General features: G+C 35.9%; 5 protein-coding genes across 5 annotated transcripts in view; all 5 read left to right on the top strand.

The window, feature by feature from the left end:
• The window catches only part of LOC106107441, a 3,615-nt gene extending 2,146 nt beyond the window's left edge, over window positions 1-1,469 (top strand). The window contains exons 5-6 of the mRNA XM_013288292.1: window positions 216-467; window positions 1,185-1,469. Of these exons, the coding sequence (XP_013143746.1) occupies window positions 216-467; window positions 1,185-1,369 (437 nt within the window). The 3' untranslated portion in view covers window positions 1,370-1,469. The remainder of the gene's footprint in view (window positions 1-215; window positions 468-1,184) is intronic.
• Window positions 1,470-4,054: 2,585 nt separating this feature from the next.
• Window positions 4,055-6,383, top strand: LOC106107442 (macrophage mannose receptor 1-like). Its single transcript, XM_013288293.1, has 6 exons — window positions 4,055-4,173; window positions 4,686-4,799; window positions 4,916-5,050; window positions 5,144-5,332; window positions 5,487-5,738; window positions 6,171-6,383. Exons 1-6 carry the CDS (start codon window positions 4,104-4,106, stop codon window positions 6,356-6,358), a joined length of 948 nt encoding a protein of 315 aa, XP_013143747.1. The 5' UTR covers window positions 4,055-4,103; the 3' UTR covers window positions 6,359-6,383.
• Window positions 6,384-6,569: 186 nt separating this feature from the next.
• On the top strand, window positions 6,570-7,366 carry LOC106107443 (7,8-dihydro-8-oxoguanine triphosphatase-like). The gene has a single exon (XM_013288294.1). The coding sequence runs from the start codon at window positions 6,594-6,596 to the stop codon at window positions 7,095-7,097; it is 504 nt and encodes a 167-aa protein (XP_013143748.1). The 5' UTR covers window positions 6,570-6,593; the 3' UTR covers window positions 7,098-7,366.
• A 1,568-nt stretch (window positions 7,367-8,934) lies between these two features.
• Window positions 8,935-11,574, top strand: LOC106107035. The gene is made up of 4 exons (XM_013287713.1): window positions 8,935-9,217; window positions 9,542-9,718; window positions 11,019-11,145; window positions 11,462-11,574. Exons 1-4 carry the CDS (start codon window positions 9,023-9,025, stop codon window positions 11,503-11,505), a joined length of 543 nt encoding a protein of 180 aa, XP_013143167.1. The 5' UTR covers window positions 8,935-9,022; the 3' UTR covers window positions 11,506-11,574.
• A 1,603-nt stretch (window positions 11,575-13,177) lies between these two features.
• Window positions 13,178-14,205, top strand: part of LOC106107044 (hemolymph lipopolysaccharide-binding protein-like) — a 2,432-nt gene continuing 1,404 nt past the window's right edge. Inside the window, exons 1-3 of the mRNA XM_013287724.1 lie at window positions 13,178-13,283; window positions 13,480-13,567; window positions 14,049-14,162. Coding sequence (XP_013143178.1) covers window positions 13,519-13,567; window positions 14,049-14,162 — 163 coding nt within the window. The 5' untranslated portion in view covers window positions 13,178-13,283; window positions 13,480-13,518. The remainder of the gene's footprint in view (window positions 13,284-13,479; window positions 13,568-14,048; window positions 14,163-14,205) is intronic.

The following is a 14,205-nucleotide window of genomic DNA, read 5'->3' as shown; positions in this document are numbered from 1 at the left end:
GTTTTCTGTGTGGTCGTGGTATTACACCGGGCAAGCCGACCCATTCGTGCGAAGATGTTAAAGCGGGCTCTACCACTCCTAAACGACGTTTTAATCATAAGTTGTGAAATCTTTGTTTTAAACAGATGATGCCACTCTGTATCCATTAAAACCTTAATCAGTCGGACTACCACCTACCAACCCCTCGATTTAACGTTCTTAATGCAACCTTACAGAGTATGTTTATGAAAGAAGAACCGGCTCATGTTATAAGTTCCACTATGTGGGTAGAAGCTGGCCACGCGCTTTTATGGCGTGCGCGGCTGAGGGGGCATACCTCACCGTTATTAACAACAACGAAGAAGCGACCGTGCTCTCCGAACTGTTCGCCCAACATCCTGTTGCAAACATCACTGCCGATTCAAAAGACACCGCGCACATTGGCTTCCAGAACTGGGGCGAGATGACAACTTGGACTACTATTCATGGTTTGTTTTTGTTATGGCATTTTAATTTTATTTGATAGTGGATATAACGGCATGTAACAAATCATAAAAGCACAGAATTTAAAGGGAAATGAAATATAACGCATAATAACAAACGTCTCTGCCGTATAGTTCAATTCTTAAATCAAAATAAAATGTTCATCGATGTTAGCCATAATACTAGTATAATAAACTATACTATAGTTTGTCTAAATAAATTAAATAGTATCGAATTCAATTTGTAGGAAGGTAAATGCCGTACTTAATAGACAGGTATCGTAGTGACGAATAATTAACTATCGATATTCGGTTTAAATAATTATCGAAATCAACTAAAATTATTATTTTCTTATTAACTAATTTAGAGGGTAACTCTATTATTGATTATAGTGTAGAGAATTTAGCGATGACAGAAATAATAGCGAAATCCAATTCGATTACGTTCGGCTGTAGTAGTAATAAACATTTATTTACTCTCGTTATCTGTTATGGCCATTATTAATTTGAGAAAACAGTGTTTTTTTTATTTCATAAGTTATAACTTCTATAAGAATAAAAATCGAAAATCGTTATGATTCATGACTGATTTTATACAACCCATCCCTACTAAATTTGAAATGAATTGTCAAACTAATCTAAATTATTTAGACACACTATAGTACTAAAAGTAGTAGTCTAGATAATCTAAACGTGACACCTGATTTAAAGTTTATGTTTTAGGTCAATCGATCCAAGAGGCTGGCTACTGGACTTTCTATCCCTATCCGGCCTCCTTCAATGCTAAGAATGTGGTGTGTGGAGCTGTGTACAGGAGCGGGGGACTTGACAAGTTGCCATGCAACGAACAGGCACCGTTCATCTGCGAGAAATCCCCCGACAGTCTACTGGGAAGAATAATCACATAAATTTGATGCCAGTCTTCTTCAATAATCTAACTATTTGACGTAAAAAGTAAATAATGAAAATATGTATTTTTATTTGTTAGTTTAATAAACATTGAATTAATCTGTATATTTTGCTTGTACTTTAATGCCTTTGACGCAGACGCAGAACAGACGACGCTGGCGCTCTCTCGTGTCATACGCCAAGGGCCAAGACCCACTTTGGGTCGCTGCGCCAACGCATAACGCCTTTGAGTAGTAGTTACATTTGAGTTTGTTACATCAAAAGTAAAATGTAAACTTTGGGATTTATTACGAAATTTGCAGGGGTGGGGGCTTATTCCCGTAATAATTAATTCGCCCTCAAATTAATAGGTAAAGTAATTATAAATTGTTAATTTGTTATACTTCATGTCACAATTAAATGTCTAAAGGAAAGAATGGGAATGGGAAGAATGAGAAATCAAAAGGAAAGGATGGGAAGGAAAAGTGGTTTGACGGTGGAGGAGCATAGAAATGGGAAATGTCCTTTTATGGGTCTCCTCCGTCAATTAAGGGTAGGCAACACATCTGCAATTGTGAATGTTTATGGGCAGCAATCGCTTTCCATTTCGGTGGATTCAGGTGGCCGCTTGCTCGTTTGCCACCGTATATTATAAAAAAAAGATACCATGAACCTAGACATAGTACCTAGTCATTTTAGTGCTTTTGTATACAGCGAAATATTCAAACTAAAATACTTTATATTCAAGTGCATAGCTCAGCGTAGCACAAGCTACGACCCGTTCTGTAAATGACATTAAATAACGTCGCAACCAAATTCAAAAGGCATTGTTTATCAAAAACCTATTGAAGATGTCATCACAAAATTCGCTGTGGTTTGTCGCTCAAACAATGCCTGGAAAATGGTTCCACGCTTTGTTTTTTTCATGTGTACGCATATTTTACCTGTAAATCTCTTTGTCTTGATATAAATAACGATATTGTGTTAGAAATGGGCAGCAAAGTGTTGCATGACCTCCTGTACCTACAGGAAGTATTGTGATACGAGAAATGAAAGAAATAAATTAAACTATTTGCAATTATTTCTTGATCCTAGATCTTTAAAAGTAGGTAGAGCTTAATCCCGAAATTCCTGAATATTTGTAAATCATAAATATATTCTGTATTGCCTCGGAACTCTACGTTAAACTTGTTAACGCTCCGATAACTTCGTCCGTAACAGCTTGACCATAACTTACAGTAACTTAACGGACTACTAAATCCGATACAGAATTATGTCTGTTAATATTACGTTTTACATATCAGCTTGTTTACATATTAAGTTTATTTTTAATTTGTAAAAATCAATCAACTATCGAAATCTTGCGCTAGTTAAAGTGATCGGGCTAGTCGTGCAGTTGAAAAGGGGTTTAAAATAAAAATCGATACATAGAGTCAATTTGATGAAATATGAATAACTCATATTGCAAGCGGCAAGCGGCTTGGCACCACATGCTACTGAATGGGAAACTCTCAGAGTACGATCATACGTCTACAACGTCACAACACAGATCATAGTATGCTGAATGAGCAGAAATGTACGACTTTTCCTTTTAATGCGTAAAAAAACTCACTTCAAAACAAGGTATTTTCAAACAAAATGCCCCAAAATATAATCATGATCATCAACTAGGCCTAGGCCTAGGCCTAGGACTAGGCCTTAGTCAACCACGTAAGATTCGAGTCTTGAGAACATATTTGAGTTGACGACGTTATTATAACTAGCTGTTTCCGTGCGTCCTCATCCGCATGAAATTATGATAAATTTATTTTATTGTTTACATTTGTCAAATTGTCAATTACAAATGTCAAAATGAAATGACATGCTGACAACCTTGCTTCCTTGATGTTGGCAGCAACTTGGTCTCTTTCCCACATCAAGGTTTTTATCCAAAATATTTAACCCCTAATTGGAGTTAAAATATACAGCCTAAAACGTGACGTAATATAGGGCTTTTTATTAGTCAACAAAGAAGTGTGTGTTTACGCTTTATTATAATAGAATAGATTAAACATACGCTTAGTCACCATTTACCAATAACTTGTTGTAATATAATTTGTGCTTGTACAATACATTAAAATTTGTATTTTATTTTTATTTCATTAATAATTGTAAGTTATGTTCCTTTAATTTTCTTTTTGGTCAATAGTGTTTTATTTATTTTTTATTACTTTAAAAATCAATTATTGTCGTTTATTAGAATACGATATCGCATTGTTTTTATTTCATTTTTAACTAATAATTTGGCATTCACTACATTTGCAACATTAAGGGTCAGTCCTACCAAATTATTGCAAGTCTGATAAAAATCCAACGTGGAAAATACGTGACGGATATCGGATTTTGTTACCTTATCTGATGGTGACGTAATTTTAAGCTATCTGAGCCTTTATCAGCTAGTGGTGGGAACCCTAAATATTTGGTGTAGGCAAGCTACTAAAGTCACCTTGTGGTGAGCACTTCACTTCCGTATAGTTGATACCAATGATGTGATACAATTGATAAACAATTCCCGTGAATTCACATATTCATATTGCAAATAGAAATCACCACAGATTAGATAAAGTTGCGGCTAGTATTTCCTACATGCGGTTAAAATGGACAATAATGGTTCATATAAAACAAAATGTTGTATCTGTAATCAATATATACTTGTTTATTTTGCGACAAAACAAGTTAAACATAGCTTCAAATTATAATTAAATTTGTTTAACAATGTCTCTGAAGATTTTGTTAAAGATAATTGTTTTACTTTGTTGTGAATCGGTGTTAGGACATTTTTCACGTAAGTAAACGCACAAGTACTTAATAGTGGTAGAGCCCGCTTTAACATCTTCGCAATGTAGGACCGGCTCGATCGGTGAAATACCACGACTATACACAAGACTGGCGTGGAGTTAAAGCAATATTTGCCTAATGAGTGTGTTGCCAGAGGCCTAATTTTAGGCATTTTTTCAATCCACCATTTTTTTTTTGAAAGTATGTGAAGGAGAAGTGGATTTGACGGCGGAGGAGGCGCTTCCGAATACTTTCCGTCGGTTAGGGGTAGGCAACGCTTCTGCTTGCGGATGTCTATGGGCAGAGGCCGCTTCGTATTTCGGCGGTTTCCGGTGGTTGCTTGCTCGTTTGCTGCTATGCAGTATTTAAAAAAAACCGTTCTCAGAAAAAGCTGGGGACATGCCGAGATTTCAATAGTCTCTGATTTGAACGTGCCAAATACAGTCATTTAACATACTCTGCCACTTATGTTTTAGTGTGAAACGGCGTCTCATGTTTGTTTTTTTAACATTTTTTTAGAACTTAATGAATATCGTTATGACTACAAACATATCTCAGAAATTGACGGATGGATAAAAATACATTTGTTTCCCACAAAATGGAAAGACGCTCGCCTCCGTTGTCAATTTGAAGGTGAGTTTCGTGTAATTCATCCACAACTACTAAAATGGATAATTAATCATAATATGATCTTTACAAATAATACAAAGACAAAAAAAAACAAAATTTGTTGATGCTTTGTATACCAGGCGCAGTGCTGGCGTCACCAGAAACTCCAGCGTTAGCGTTGATTTTAAAGTCAATAGCGGCAGAGCGTTTCCCGTGCGGCTTGTACACAGGAGTCCACGCGACCTTCTCGCCAGGAGACTATTTCTCTGTCGAAGGTAACTTGTGACTTTATACAGGCTTACATTTCTAACTAACAGAGTCGCGTCAAATATTAGAATACTTGCGATGTTAACATTTTATCACTCCAGGAACACCTATTGCAAGAATGCCGATAGAATGGGCCCCTAATGAACCGGACAACCACGAGGGCAAAGAAGAGTGTATAATTCTGCAAGGTAACGGCACCGCCGCTGATGTTGTATGCACGGACTTATATCCCTACGTGTGCTACAGGAGGGGTCCAGTAACATTAAATGAATGCGGCAGCGTTGACCCGGGTAATATATCACTAACATTACAACTTTCATTGACAGTTTACTTCGAATAACAGGACATCCGAAGAAAGGAAAACCAAAGCCTTTCCTATGTTAGGTTTTTGACAACTGTCTGGTATTTCTCAACTTTATCCTAACGCTCCTTATGCTCTTATAGGTTACGTTTATGAAAGAAGAACCGGCTCTTGCTATAAGTTCCATTACGTGGGCAGGAACTGGACGCGAGCGTTCATGGCGTGCGCGAGCGAGGGTGCCCACCTAGCCATCCCCAACAGCCAGTTGGAGACCACTGTGCTCGCAGAACTATTTGGCCAACATCCTGCTTCAAACATAAGTGGCGTAATAACAGACATAGTGCACATTGGCTTTCAGAACTGGGGAGAGAGACGAACTTGGACTACTATTCATGGTTTGTTTTCGTAATAATGTATGTATTTTATTTGATAAAGTAAAAACCAAGTATGTAAAAATTGTCATCAAAATTTCTTAGTTAAGGAATCACAATTTCACTATTGTCTAAGCCAGTGCCGGGCAATTTTATAGTTGAGGGGGCAATTCATAAATGGACTAGAATAAGTGAGTGTGTCAAGTGCTTGAGTGTATGTGTTCGTGTGTAGACATGTGTGTATAGGTGGGTGATTGATTGTGTATTGTGTACATACATAGTTATGTATCTCTTACTAATGTATTAATAATAATTATTATTACATATTATTATTGATTCACATGCATTATAACCCATGTCTTTTAATCATTTTTAATTACTTTTCTCATATGAAATATTTTCTAACCTCTTATTTTATGTTTCCTATCAACAGTGTTGTAATTGTTTATGTTTTAGGCCAATCACTCCAAGAGGCCGGTTACTCAACTTTCGATCGTGCGCAGCCCGACTTCTTTGGACATAAAGTATTTTGTGGTGGAATGTTCAGAAGCGGAAAACTAGACGATTTTCAATGCGATGAACAGGCGCCATTCATCTGCGAAAAATACCCTGACAGTTTACTTCGAAAAACACATTCTACATGAATATACTATATAGCAGTCTTCTTCAAAAGGCGAGCTCAGTGTACACTTACACTTATTACAAAATATTATTATTAAACTAAAATAAACCAGAGACTAAAAAAAAATTCTGAACGCATATGAAAAAGCGCGCTTGATTTGACTTTGACAACTTAACTAAATTCAAAAGTGATTTTATGATACGCTGGATAGTCTTTAAGTTTACTTTTTAATTTACTATAGAACATTATTAGTAATTATGTTCTTAAAAAAAGTATTTACTTTGATATTTATACGCAAAGATGTTGAAATACTTTTAGGATTGAAAAAACGAGGTTTTGGTAAAGACAAGTGGAATGGTTTCGGAGGCAAATTAGAACACAATGAAACAATTAAAGAGGCTGCAGTACGTGAGTTGAGAGAAGAATGTTGTTTATGTGTCCGAACAACAGATTTAGAGAACATTGGTCATTTAGAATTTACATTTGAAGGTGATTCAACAGTGATGGATGTCAATGTTTTCGCCTCTAAAGTTTTCGAAGGTACACCAGCAGAAACTGAAGAAATGATTCCAAAATGGTATAACTGCAAGGCAATACCATTCGACGATATGTGGCCGGATGACAGATTTTGGTTCCCATACATGCTAAGTGACAAGTTGTTTTATGGAAAATTCCACTATCAAGGCTTTGACAGAATTTTGAATTATAAAATAGAGGAATTACAATCCATGGAATCATTTTATGCTAATAGAAATGATTAAATATAGTTACTGTAAGTTATTTGTTGTAGATTAAACAATTGTATTACAGAAATATAATTTACAACAGTTTTTAGAGTTACATCAAATATGGCACATAATTGGAAGCTTGAATGCTTGAAGTAAAGTCTCTGTCAAGTCAGCATTATCTTGTGAAGTTAATTTTAAAGATAATACTTTAAGTATAACACTAATTATGAGTACAATAATTGTCATGCATAAACTTGTAAGAATTAAATGTTTTATAGTAATAAAATGATTTTAAGTAGCAATCTGCCTTAGCTTTGTCTGGGTGGCAAAGAATATACATGTCATATATCTTCTGTCATATCCATACCCTTCCAATTAATGTAAAATATACCCTATTATACTGTGACTAGCTGTTCTTGTGCGGCTTCATCCGCATTAAATTATAAAAACCTTATTTCATTGTTTACATTGGTCAAATTCTCAATTGCAAATGTCAAAATGACATGACATGATGACAACCTTGCTTCCTTGATGTTGGCAGCAACTTATGGTCTCTTTCCCATATTAGGCTTTTTATCCAAAATATTTACCCCCTAAGTTTAATGGCGTTAAAATATATAGCCTAAAACATGACGCAAGTGTAGGGTTTTTATTAAAAAAAGAATTATTTAATAATATGTTGTAATTGCTGATATCTTAGGCAACAAAGAAATGTGTGTTTACGTTTTATTATAATAGTATAGAAGTATAGATTATGAAGCTTTGTAATGGTTAAAGATTTTTTAAAATTAGTTCAATGGTTTTGGAGCCTATTCAATACAAATAAATTGAATCTTTCCTCTTTATAATACAGCAGAACCTTGATAAGTTAAAGTCCAAGGGAAACACAAAATATTTTAAGTTATAGAGGTTTAAAGTTATCAAGGGTCTATGTTGTCAAGGTTTTGGGCTCTGATGGAAAGGGAACATATTTTTTGAAGTTATAGAGGTTCTTAAGTTACGGATTTTTGAGTTATCGAGGTTCTACTGTACAGATTAAATTCAACCTGCCCTTAGTATAGAGGATTGCTTCAGTATATGCTGTTCTTAAATACTAAACTAAATTCATCAATAAAAAGGGATTTACACATATCCACTTTCACACAATCCATCCACACGTTCTCCGGTTTTCCTCTACTTTTGTAGCATGAAATTTATATGAAATTAAAAATAAAGTTAATTTATAAACGCATTCAAATAAATATTTTATATTTTCTATTCTATTTTATTTCTTGTTTATGGCTCTCCCACAGTGGAATGGGCCAGTGTCAAGTGTTTGATTTTATATTTTAAATTGCAGTTTTACTAATAATGATTTTTTTTTAAGTTTAGGCTCTTGTCTATGCAATCAGATTTTGCACCTAGTGATTTTAAAAATGATTAATAGATGTAAAAGATACTTTTGATACGACCATGTTTATGATAACTGCCAAAAGACCTACTTAGATCATCAGCAAACTTAATGTTTTCTCAAAGACCTGCAACAACAAATAAGATTATTATACACAAGCAATTTTTATTTCATTAGTTATGTTGACATAATGTGTATTTTGTAAATTAATAGCTTGCCCGCAACTCCGTCCGCGCGAAATTAAAAAAAAAACAAATGCAAGTAGCCTATGTGGTCTTCTAGACTATCCTAAACACATATGCCAAATTTCATCTAGATCCGTTCAGCCTTTTAGGCTACAAACTCTAACAAACATCCATCCATCTACACTTTCACATTTATAATATTAGTATGATTAAAATTAGATACGTTATAATAAAAATTGTTCAACGTAATATCTTCACGTTTTAGAAACATAATTATTATATTTTTTATTGTCTATGAACCCTATGTCAAAATTTTAAAAGATATTGACAATGACAGAATTAAATTAAGAGAAGGCTTTAACACTTTAATAGGAAGAAATTAAATGATTAATTTGACCCCGTACACATTCCAGCCCGCTACTTTTAGACTTGTCAGGTTGTGGAAGAATGCCCGAGCGATATCTGACTGGTTGACATTGAGCGTGTCGTCCGTGTGCTGCCCGTGCTGCGAGACCATGTCTCTCTCGGGCTCTTCCTGTTCCGAAACCTCAGAGAAATCCACCGGCAACCAGTCTCAAGTAAGCGTAGTGCAGAGTTGTCGCCGGCGTCCATTCTGTGGAGTGCGAAATCGTGGTATCAACGTAACACGCGGTCGAAGTAAGACCACGCGCAATGTAGAAGCCTAATCCCTTCTACTTTCTCTTAACCACACTTCGCTTCTGACCTACAACAACCACATCCCATGTAAAAGACTATGCAAAATCTACGTAAAACTGCCATCATCTCGTAAAACTGTAAAATAATTTGAAGCACTACCACTCTGCTCCCAGTATAATATCCTCATCGCTCCAGCTTGGTGTCCTTTAGTTCTAATTCTTTATATTTGTCATTGATTCGCGAAGTTGGTATCGTCGCCAGTAATAGACGCCGGCAGGGGGACCGGCGAGCCGTTCCAGCCCCACCATGTCGTGATAGACTTCAGCCCGCGCCCCGAAGACACTGACGAAGTGCAAGAGAGGTGCATTGAGTTTCTTAAACTCGTCAACAACTCGCCAAATTTGAGAGAAGCTTGTAGCTCGGTAAGAAGCTTACTGTGTATTAACTACTTGAGTGTAATAGTGTTTTAATTCGGACGTGAACACTAGTGTTAATGACACACACGAGGTGGCGTATCAAAATTAATATACAATCTAAATAAATCACAATAATTTTAGACTGACCATTCAAGTTTCCTTTTATCAGAGGAGAAAGGATGTGTTCAAGCCTTGCTTCTTGACTTAAATAGATTACGAGGGCACTTGGCTTAGCAATTTCATCACATTCCAGTGACTGAATAAATCAGAGAGTACAAAGTGAACAGGGTATAGGAAAACATCATTGCATTACGCTCAATCATTTAGTTATGAACCCGGTATACGTTATTGTACAGGAAAATGTGTAAAAGAAACAAAAACATCGCAACATAGTAAAAAACTCGCGTCCTCAGAGGTGTTCCAGAGTGTAATATAGGGTAGTCCATTGTCCACCCCTTCCCATCCCCTAACTTCTGCTAGTTCACTGCTGAATATCAGCCTTCTCCGCAGGCTAGCAGGAATCACGAGTCTGAGCCACCTGCAACCGACAACCTCCCGCCGACCTGAAACATCAGAGGGTGTTATCGTCAACGAATATCATCCCTCATCTCAATTTCTGATCAAATAAAAATGTTTTTCAAATAGCCTTGTTTTCAATCAATCCAATCATCATGTTATATGATATTTCTTCCTAAATTCCTCTAATTCTCTTAATATCCTTCCTCTTCGTGCATTCTCGTGTCGTGTTCATTCGACGCTAACTTATAAAAAACTACTATTCGTCTGGGAAAATCTACCAAACTAATCGTTTCTGACGTATAACAGTGCGTCTTAAATAAATAATAATTTTAATTCTATTTAATTATGTACCCCGTTTCAATTACACAAAATTCTAAACTACATTGCCACGTCTTATTATCGCAACCTGGCAATACTCATATTGCCTGTCTAACCGTGTCTCCGCCAACGAAACACGCAGCATGAAAAAATCATTCGAAAAAAAGATACTCCAATGTTTTATATCTGCGCCAAATTCCAATGAGAAATATTAAACCGTTGCAGAATTGTCGAATTACGATTTTATTCGTACCATCGGACCCGTAACTATTTCCGGGATCAAATTAGCTTAAGTATGTGTTTTTCCAGACTATCATCTACATGTCTGCCAAATTTCATGGAGATACGTTCAGAAGTTTAGGCTACAACCTCTAACAAACATCCATTGATCTATCTAAACTTTAGTATGTATATTTGTAAGATTGTATTATTTGTGGTTTCAAAGACTATTCATTCCATAAACATCCAGAGAGCCCATGACATGATTCCGGAAGAAACGTCGCTCAGCTCTTCTAAGAGCAAAGAGAAAATTATAACGAATGACAAAATACAAGACTTCCCGGCCATACATGCAGTTACAAAATTATCAACCAGAGGTAAGGAGGACCATAGACAAAAATATTAATTTTCCAACTACTTGTTTATCCTAGTTACGTAGGCTAATGTCTGCTTAGGTTATTATAAACAGAACCTATGGGTATAATGATGTGTGCGATCAGACAAAATTTAAAAAAAAAACACATCTTCACCTTGGTCTAGGTGGGATTGTGGTCATCGCTGGTTTTCCAATTTAAAAAAAAATACAGACGAATTGGATACCTGCTTTTGGAAAGTCGGTCAACAATTCATTATACTCGTAATATATGTATAGAAATTATTCTTAGGGTGTTTACAAAGTGTTTTAATTGTCAGGTGCCGTAAAAGCCGCCTTCGAAACGAACCTCGTCAGATCATGAATTACATTTATTTTAACCTTTACATATATCTTTTAGATGGTCTATTTTGTTTATAAGTTTTTATTTGTAGGCAACTTATTTATTATATTTTTAATAGTTTCTATAAATATATGTTCTAGATTTGAAAATTTTCAATAAAGATTGAAAAAGACGTGGTTGTTTTATTTCGTGGCTCTGCCTTTTTCAGGTCTGTGATGGAGATCTTACAATTAGTTTAAAACTCAAATACTTAATCAAATTATAGAATGTTGAATACATCAAAATGCTATTAAATCTCGTTGACGCCGAAACTGTTAACGAACATCGATCAATTTGAGAGCTACAGAGATTTTACTATGAATTCATAAACATTATGGGAATCCATTTCTATATGAAGTCAAATGACGCTAAAAACAGTTGACAGTGGTTTTTAATTACATTAATTTTGTGTAAAGCGGTAAGCGTGTGATTGTAACAAGACTATTAACAACTACACTAGTAAATAAATTGAAATATTAGGCACGGTGTTTAAATTTAAGAGCGGATCACACCTTTGACTAGACTATAGCACAACTGTCCCCTAGACAAAGTGACTTTCGATTAGTGATGTCGCTTGTAGAATTGACAAAATGTGATTTATCGAATTTATTATCGGTGCCGTACATTTTTGACTTCAATCAGCGATGGCGGTAATCGAATGTTACTTTGTCTAAGGGGAGCTGTTATGCGATTGTCGATTGTTTAATCAAAGAAGGATTAAATTATGTGTTTTAGCATTGTAGTAGGTATAGGCAAACGAGTAACTGGCATGTAACTACAGTCTACTACTACATTCGCACTGCGGGGCGGGCTTGCCGGGTGTAATACCACGACCACACAGAAGACAGGAGTCAAGGGGGGGAAATTTCGCATTTCGTCTGATGAGTGTGGTGCCGGAGGCCCAACTTTGGTCCCTTTTTCTTCCCCCCTTTTTCATTTGAGAAACGATGGGAAGGGAAAGTGGATTTGACGGCGGAGGAGGCGCATAGGAAGGGGAAGAAGCGTATCCGCTTGATGTGCCTAGATTAAGGGTAGGCAACGCATCAGCAATTGCGGATGTCTATGGGCAGCGGACGCTTCGCCATTTTGGCGGATACAGGTGGTCGCTTGCTCATTTGCCACCTTATATTATTTAAAAAAAAGCTAGTTTTGAACGGTCATTAAAACTAGCTTTTTTTCAACAAAAATTAGATATTATTCGCCCACGTGCATCTTTTCACAACATATAGTTACATGGTCAATGGTGGAAATCGCCAAGGATAATTAAAATGAGGTTATTGTAGGCCTGAATTAAATATTTCTACACAGCACTGAACGTTATTGGTTATCAAAAACTTGCGCATTTTTTTACTCATTTAATCTGCATTAATAATTATTGACCTAACTGATTATTTCGTAAAGTTATCGCTTTAGTGTATCAACGTTTTGGTATTTCCCTTGGTTTATTTCAGTATTTCATTGTAATTATTATCATCTACCAACAATTATTACGACTGCAGTCAAATAGGTATTTTTAAGCGGAACAAATGCCAGCGTGTAGCTAAAATCTGTTCAGGGTTGTCAAAATAATAAAATTAACTTTTCTGTGAAATCGTGTATTTTTCAGAAACCATTATCATTTTTTTCTAACAATGCCGGAACTTACATAATCTGTTGCATCTCTTGGATTTGATTCACAGGAAGATGTTATTTCGCTTCCATGTTTATCTTTCTGTGAAATCGACCTCCAATTTCTATCCGTTTCCTATAAGAAAGGAGTGGTAAGTAGAAGAGAACCAAAGCAAATACACGTACCAGATGGTACGCGCGAATTAATTCCTTCACGCCTGTCTTGCCAGCCCTATATTTTAATAATAATTGTGACGTTTAATCGGTTTTCTCGTTCCTTGTTTATACATCTCCTACTGATATAATTCACAAACTAAATTATAATACTTTATGCGTTAAATATAATAGTTGTTTGTGCGGAGTGTTCAGTGCTGCCTCAGCTGCGATATGGACACGAGAAGCGTTGTCGTTTTGCTCTGCTTACTGGCAGTTTTAGGTAAGTTTACTTACGTACCAATTGATATGATTGCCATCTTTACGGACCAATCATTGATTTTCATGCGTTGAATTACTATACACAAGCAAAAAATTAATTTCATTAGTTATGTTGACATAATGTGTATTTTATAACTTACTAGCTTTTGCCCGCGATTCCATCTGCGTGGAATAAAAAAAAATTAAATTGCTTATGTGTTCTTCTAGACTATCCTCTACATCTATGCCAAATTCCATCGAGATCCGCTCAGCAGTTTAGGCTACAAACTCTAACAAACATCCATCCATCTAAATTTTAGCATTTATAATATCAGTAAGATTTGAAGCATTACAATTTATTGATAAATTCTAAAATGTTTATTTTTATCCTTTCTTGCTAAACGCGAAACCTAAAAATATGTTCAGGAAAATTAGTATATCAAGCGCTGTGCCTTACGCTAAGACGACTAAATTTTCTAATGCATAAATATTATGTCTATCAGATGGCAAGAAATTTCGGTGTGACTACAGATACTTCCAGAACGCCGATGGATGGCTGAAGCTGCACCGCGTACCCGCCAACTGGGCAGAGGCTCGTCTCAGATGCCACCTTGAAGGTCTGTTACATCCGGAATGCAATGAGATTCACTCTACATGAGA

This window comes from Papilio polytes, unplaced genomic scaffold (genome assembly GCF_000836215.1).
Source record: "Papilio polytes unplaced genomic scaffold, Ppol_1.0 DF822067.1, whole genome shotgun sequence".
Classification (NCBI taxonomy): Eukaryota; Metazoa; Arthropoda; class Insecta; order Lepidoptera; family Papilionidae; genus Papilio; species Papilio polytes.
Note: the sequence above shows the minus strand (reverse complement) of the source record. Positions and strands in the feature narration are given on the sequence as shown.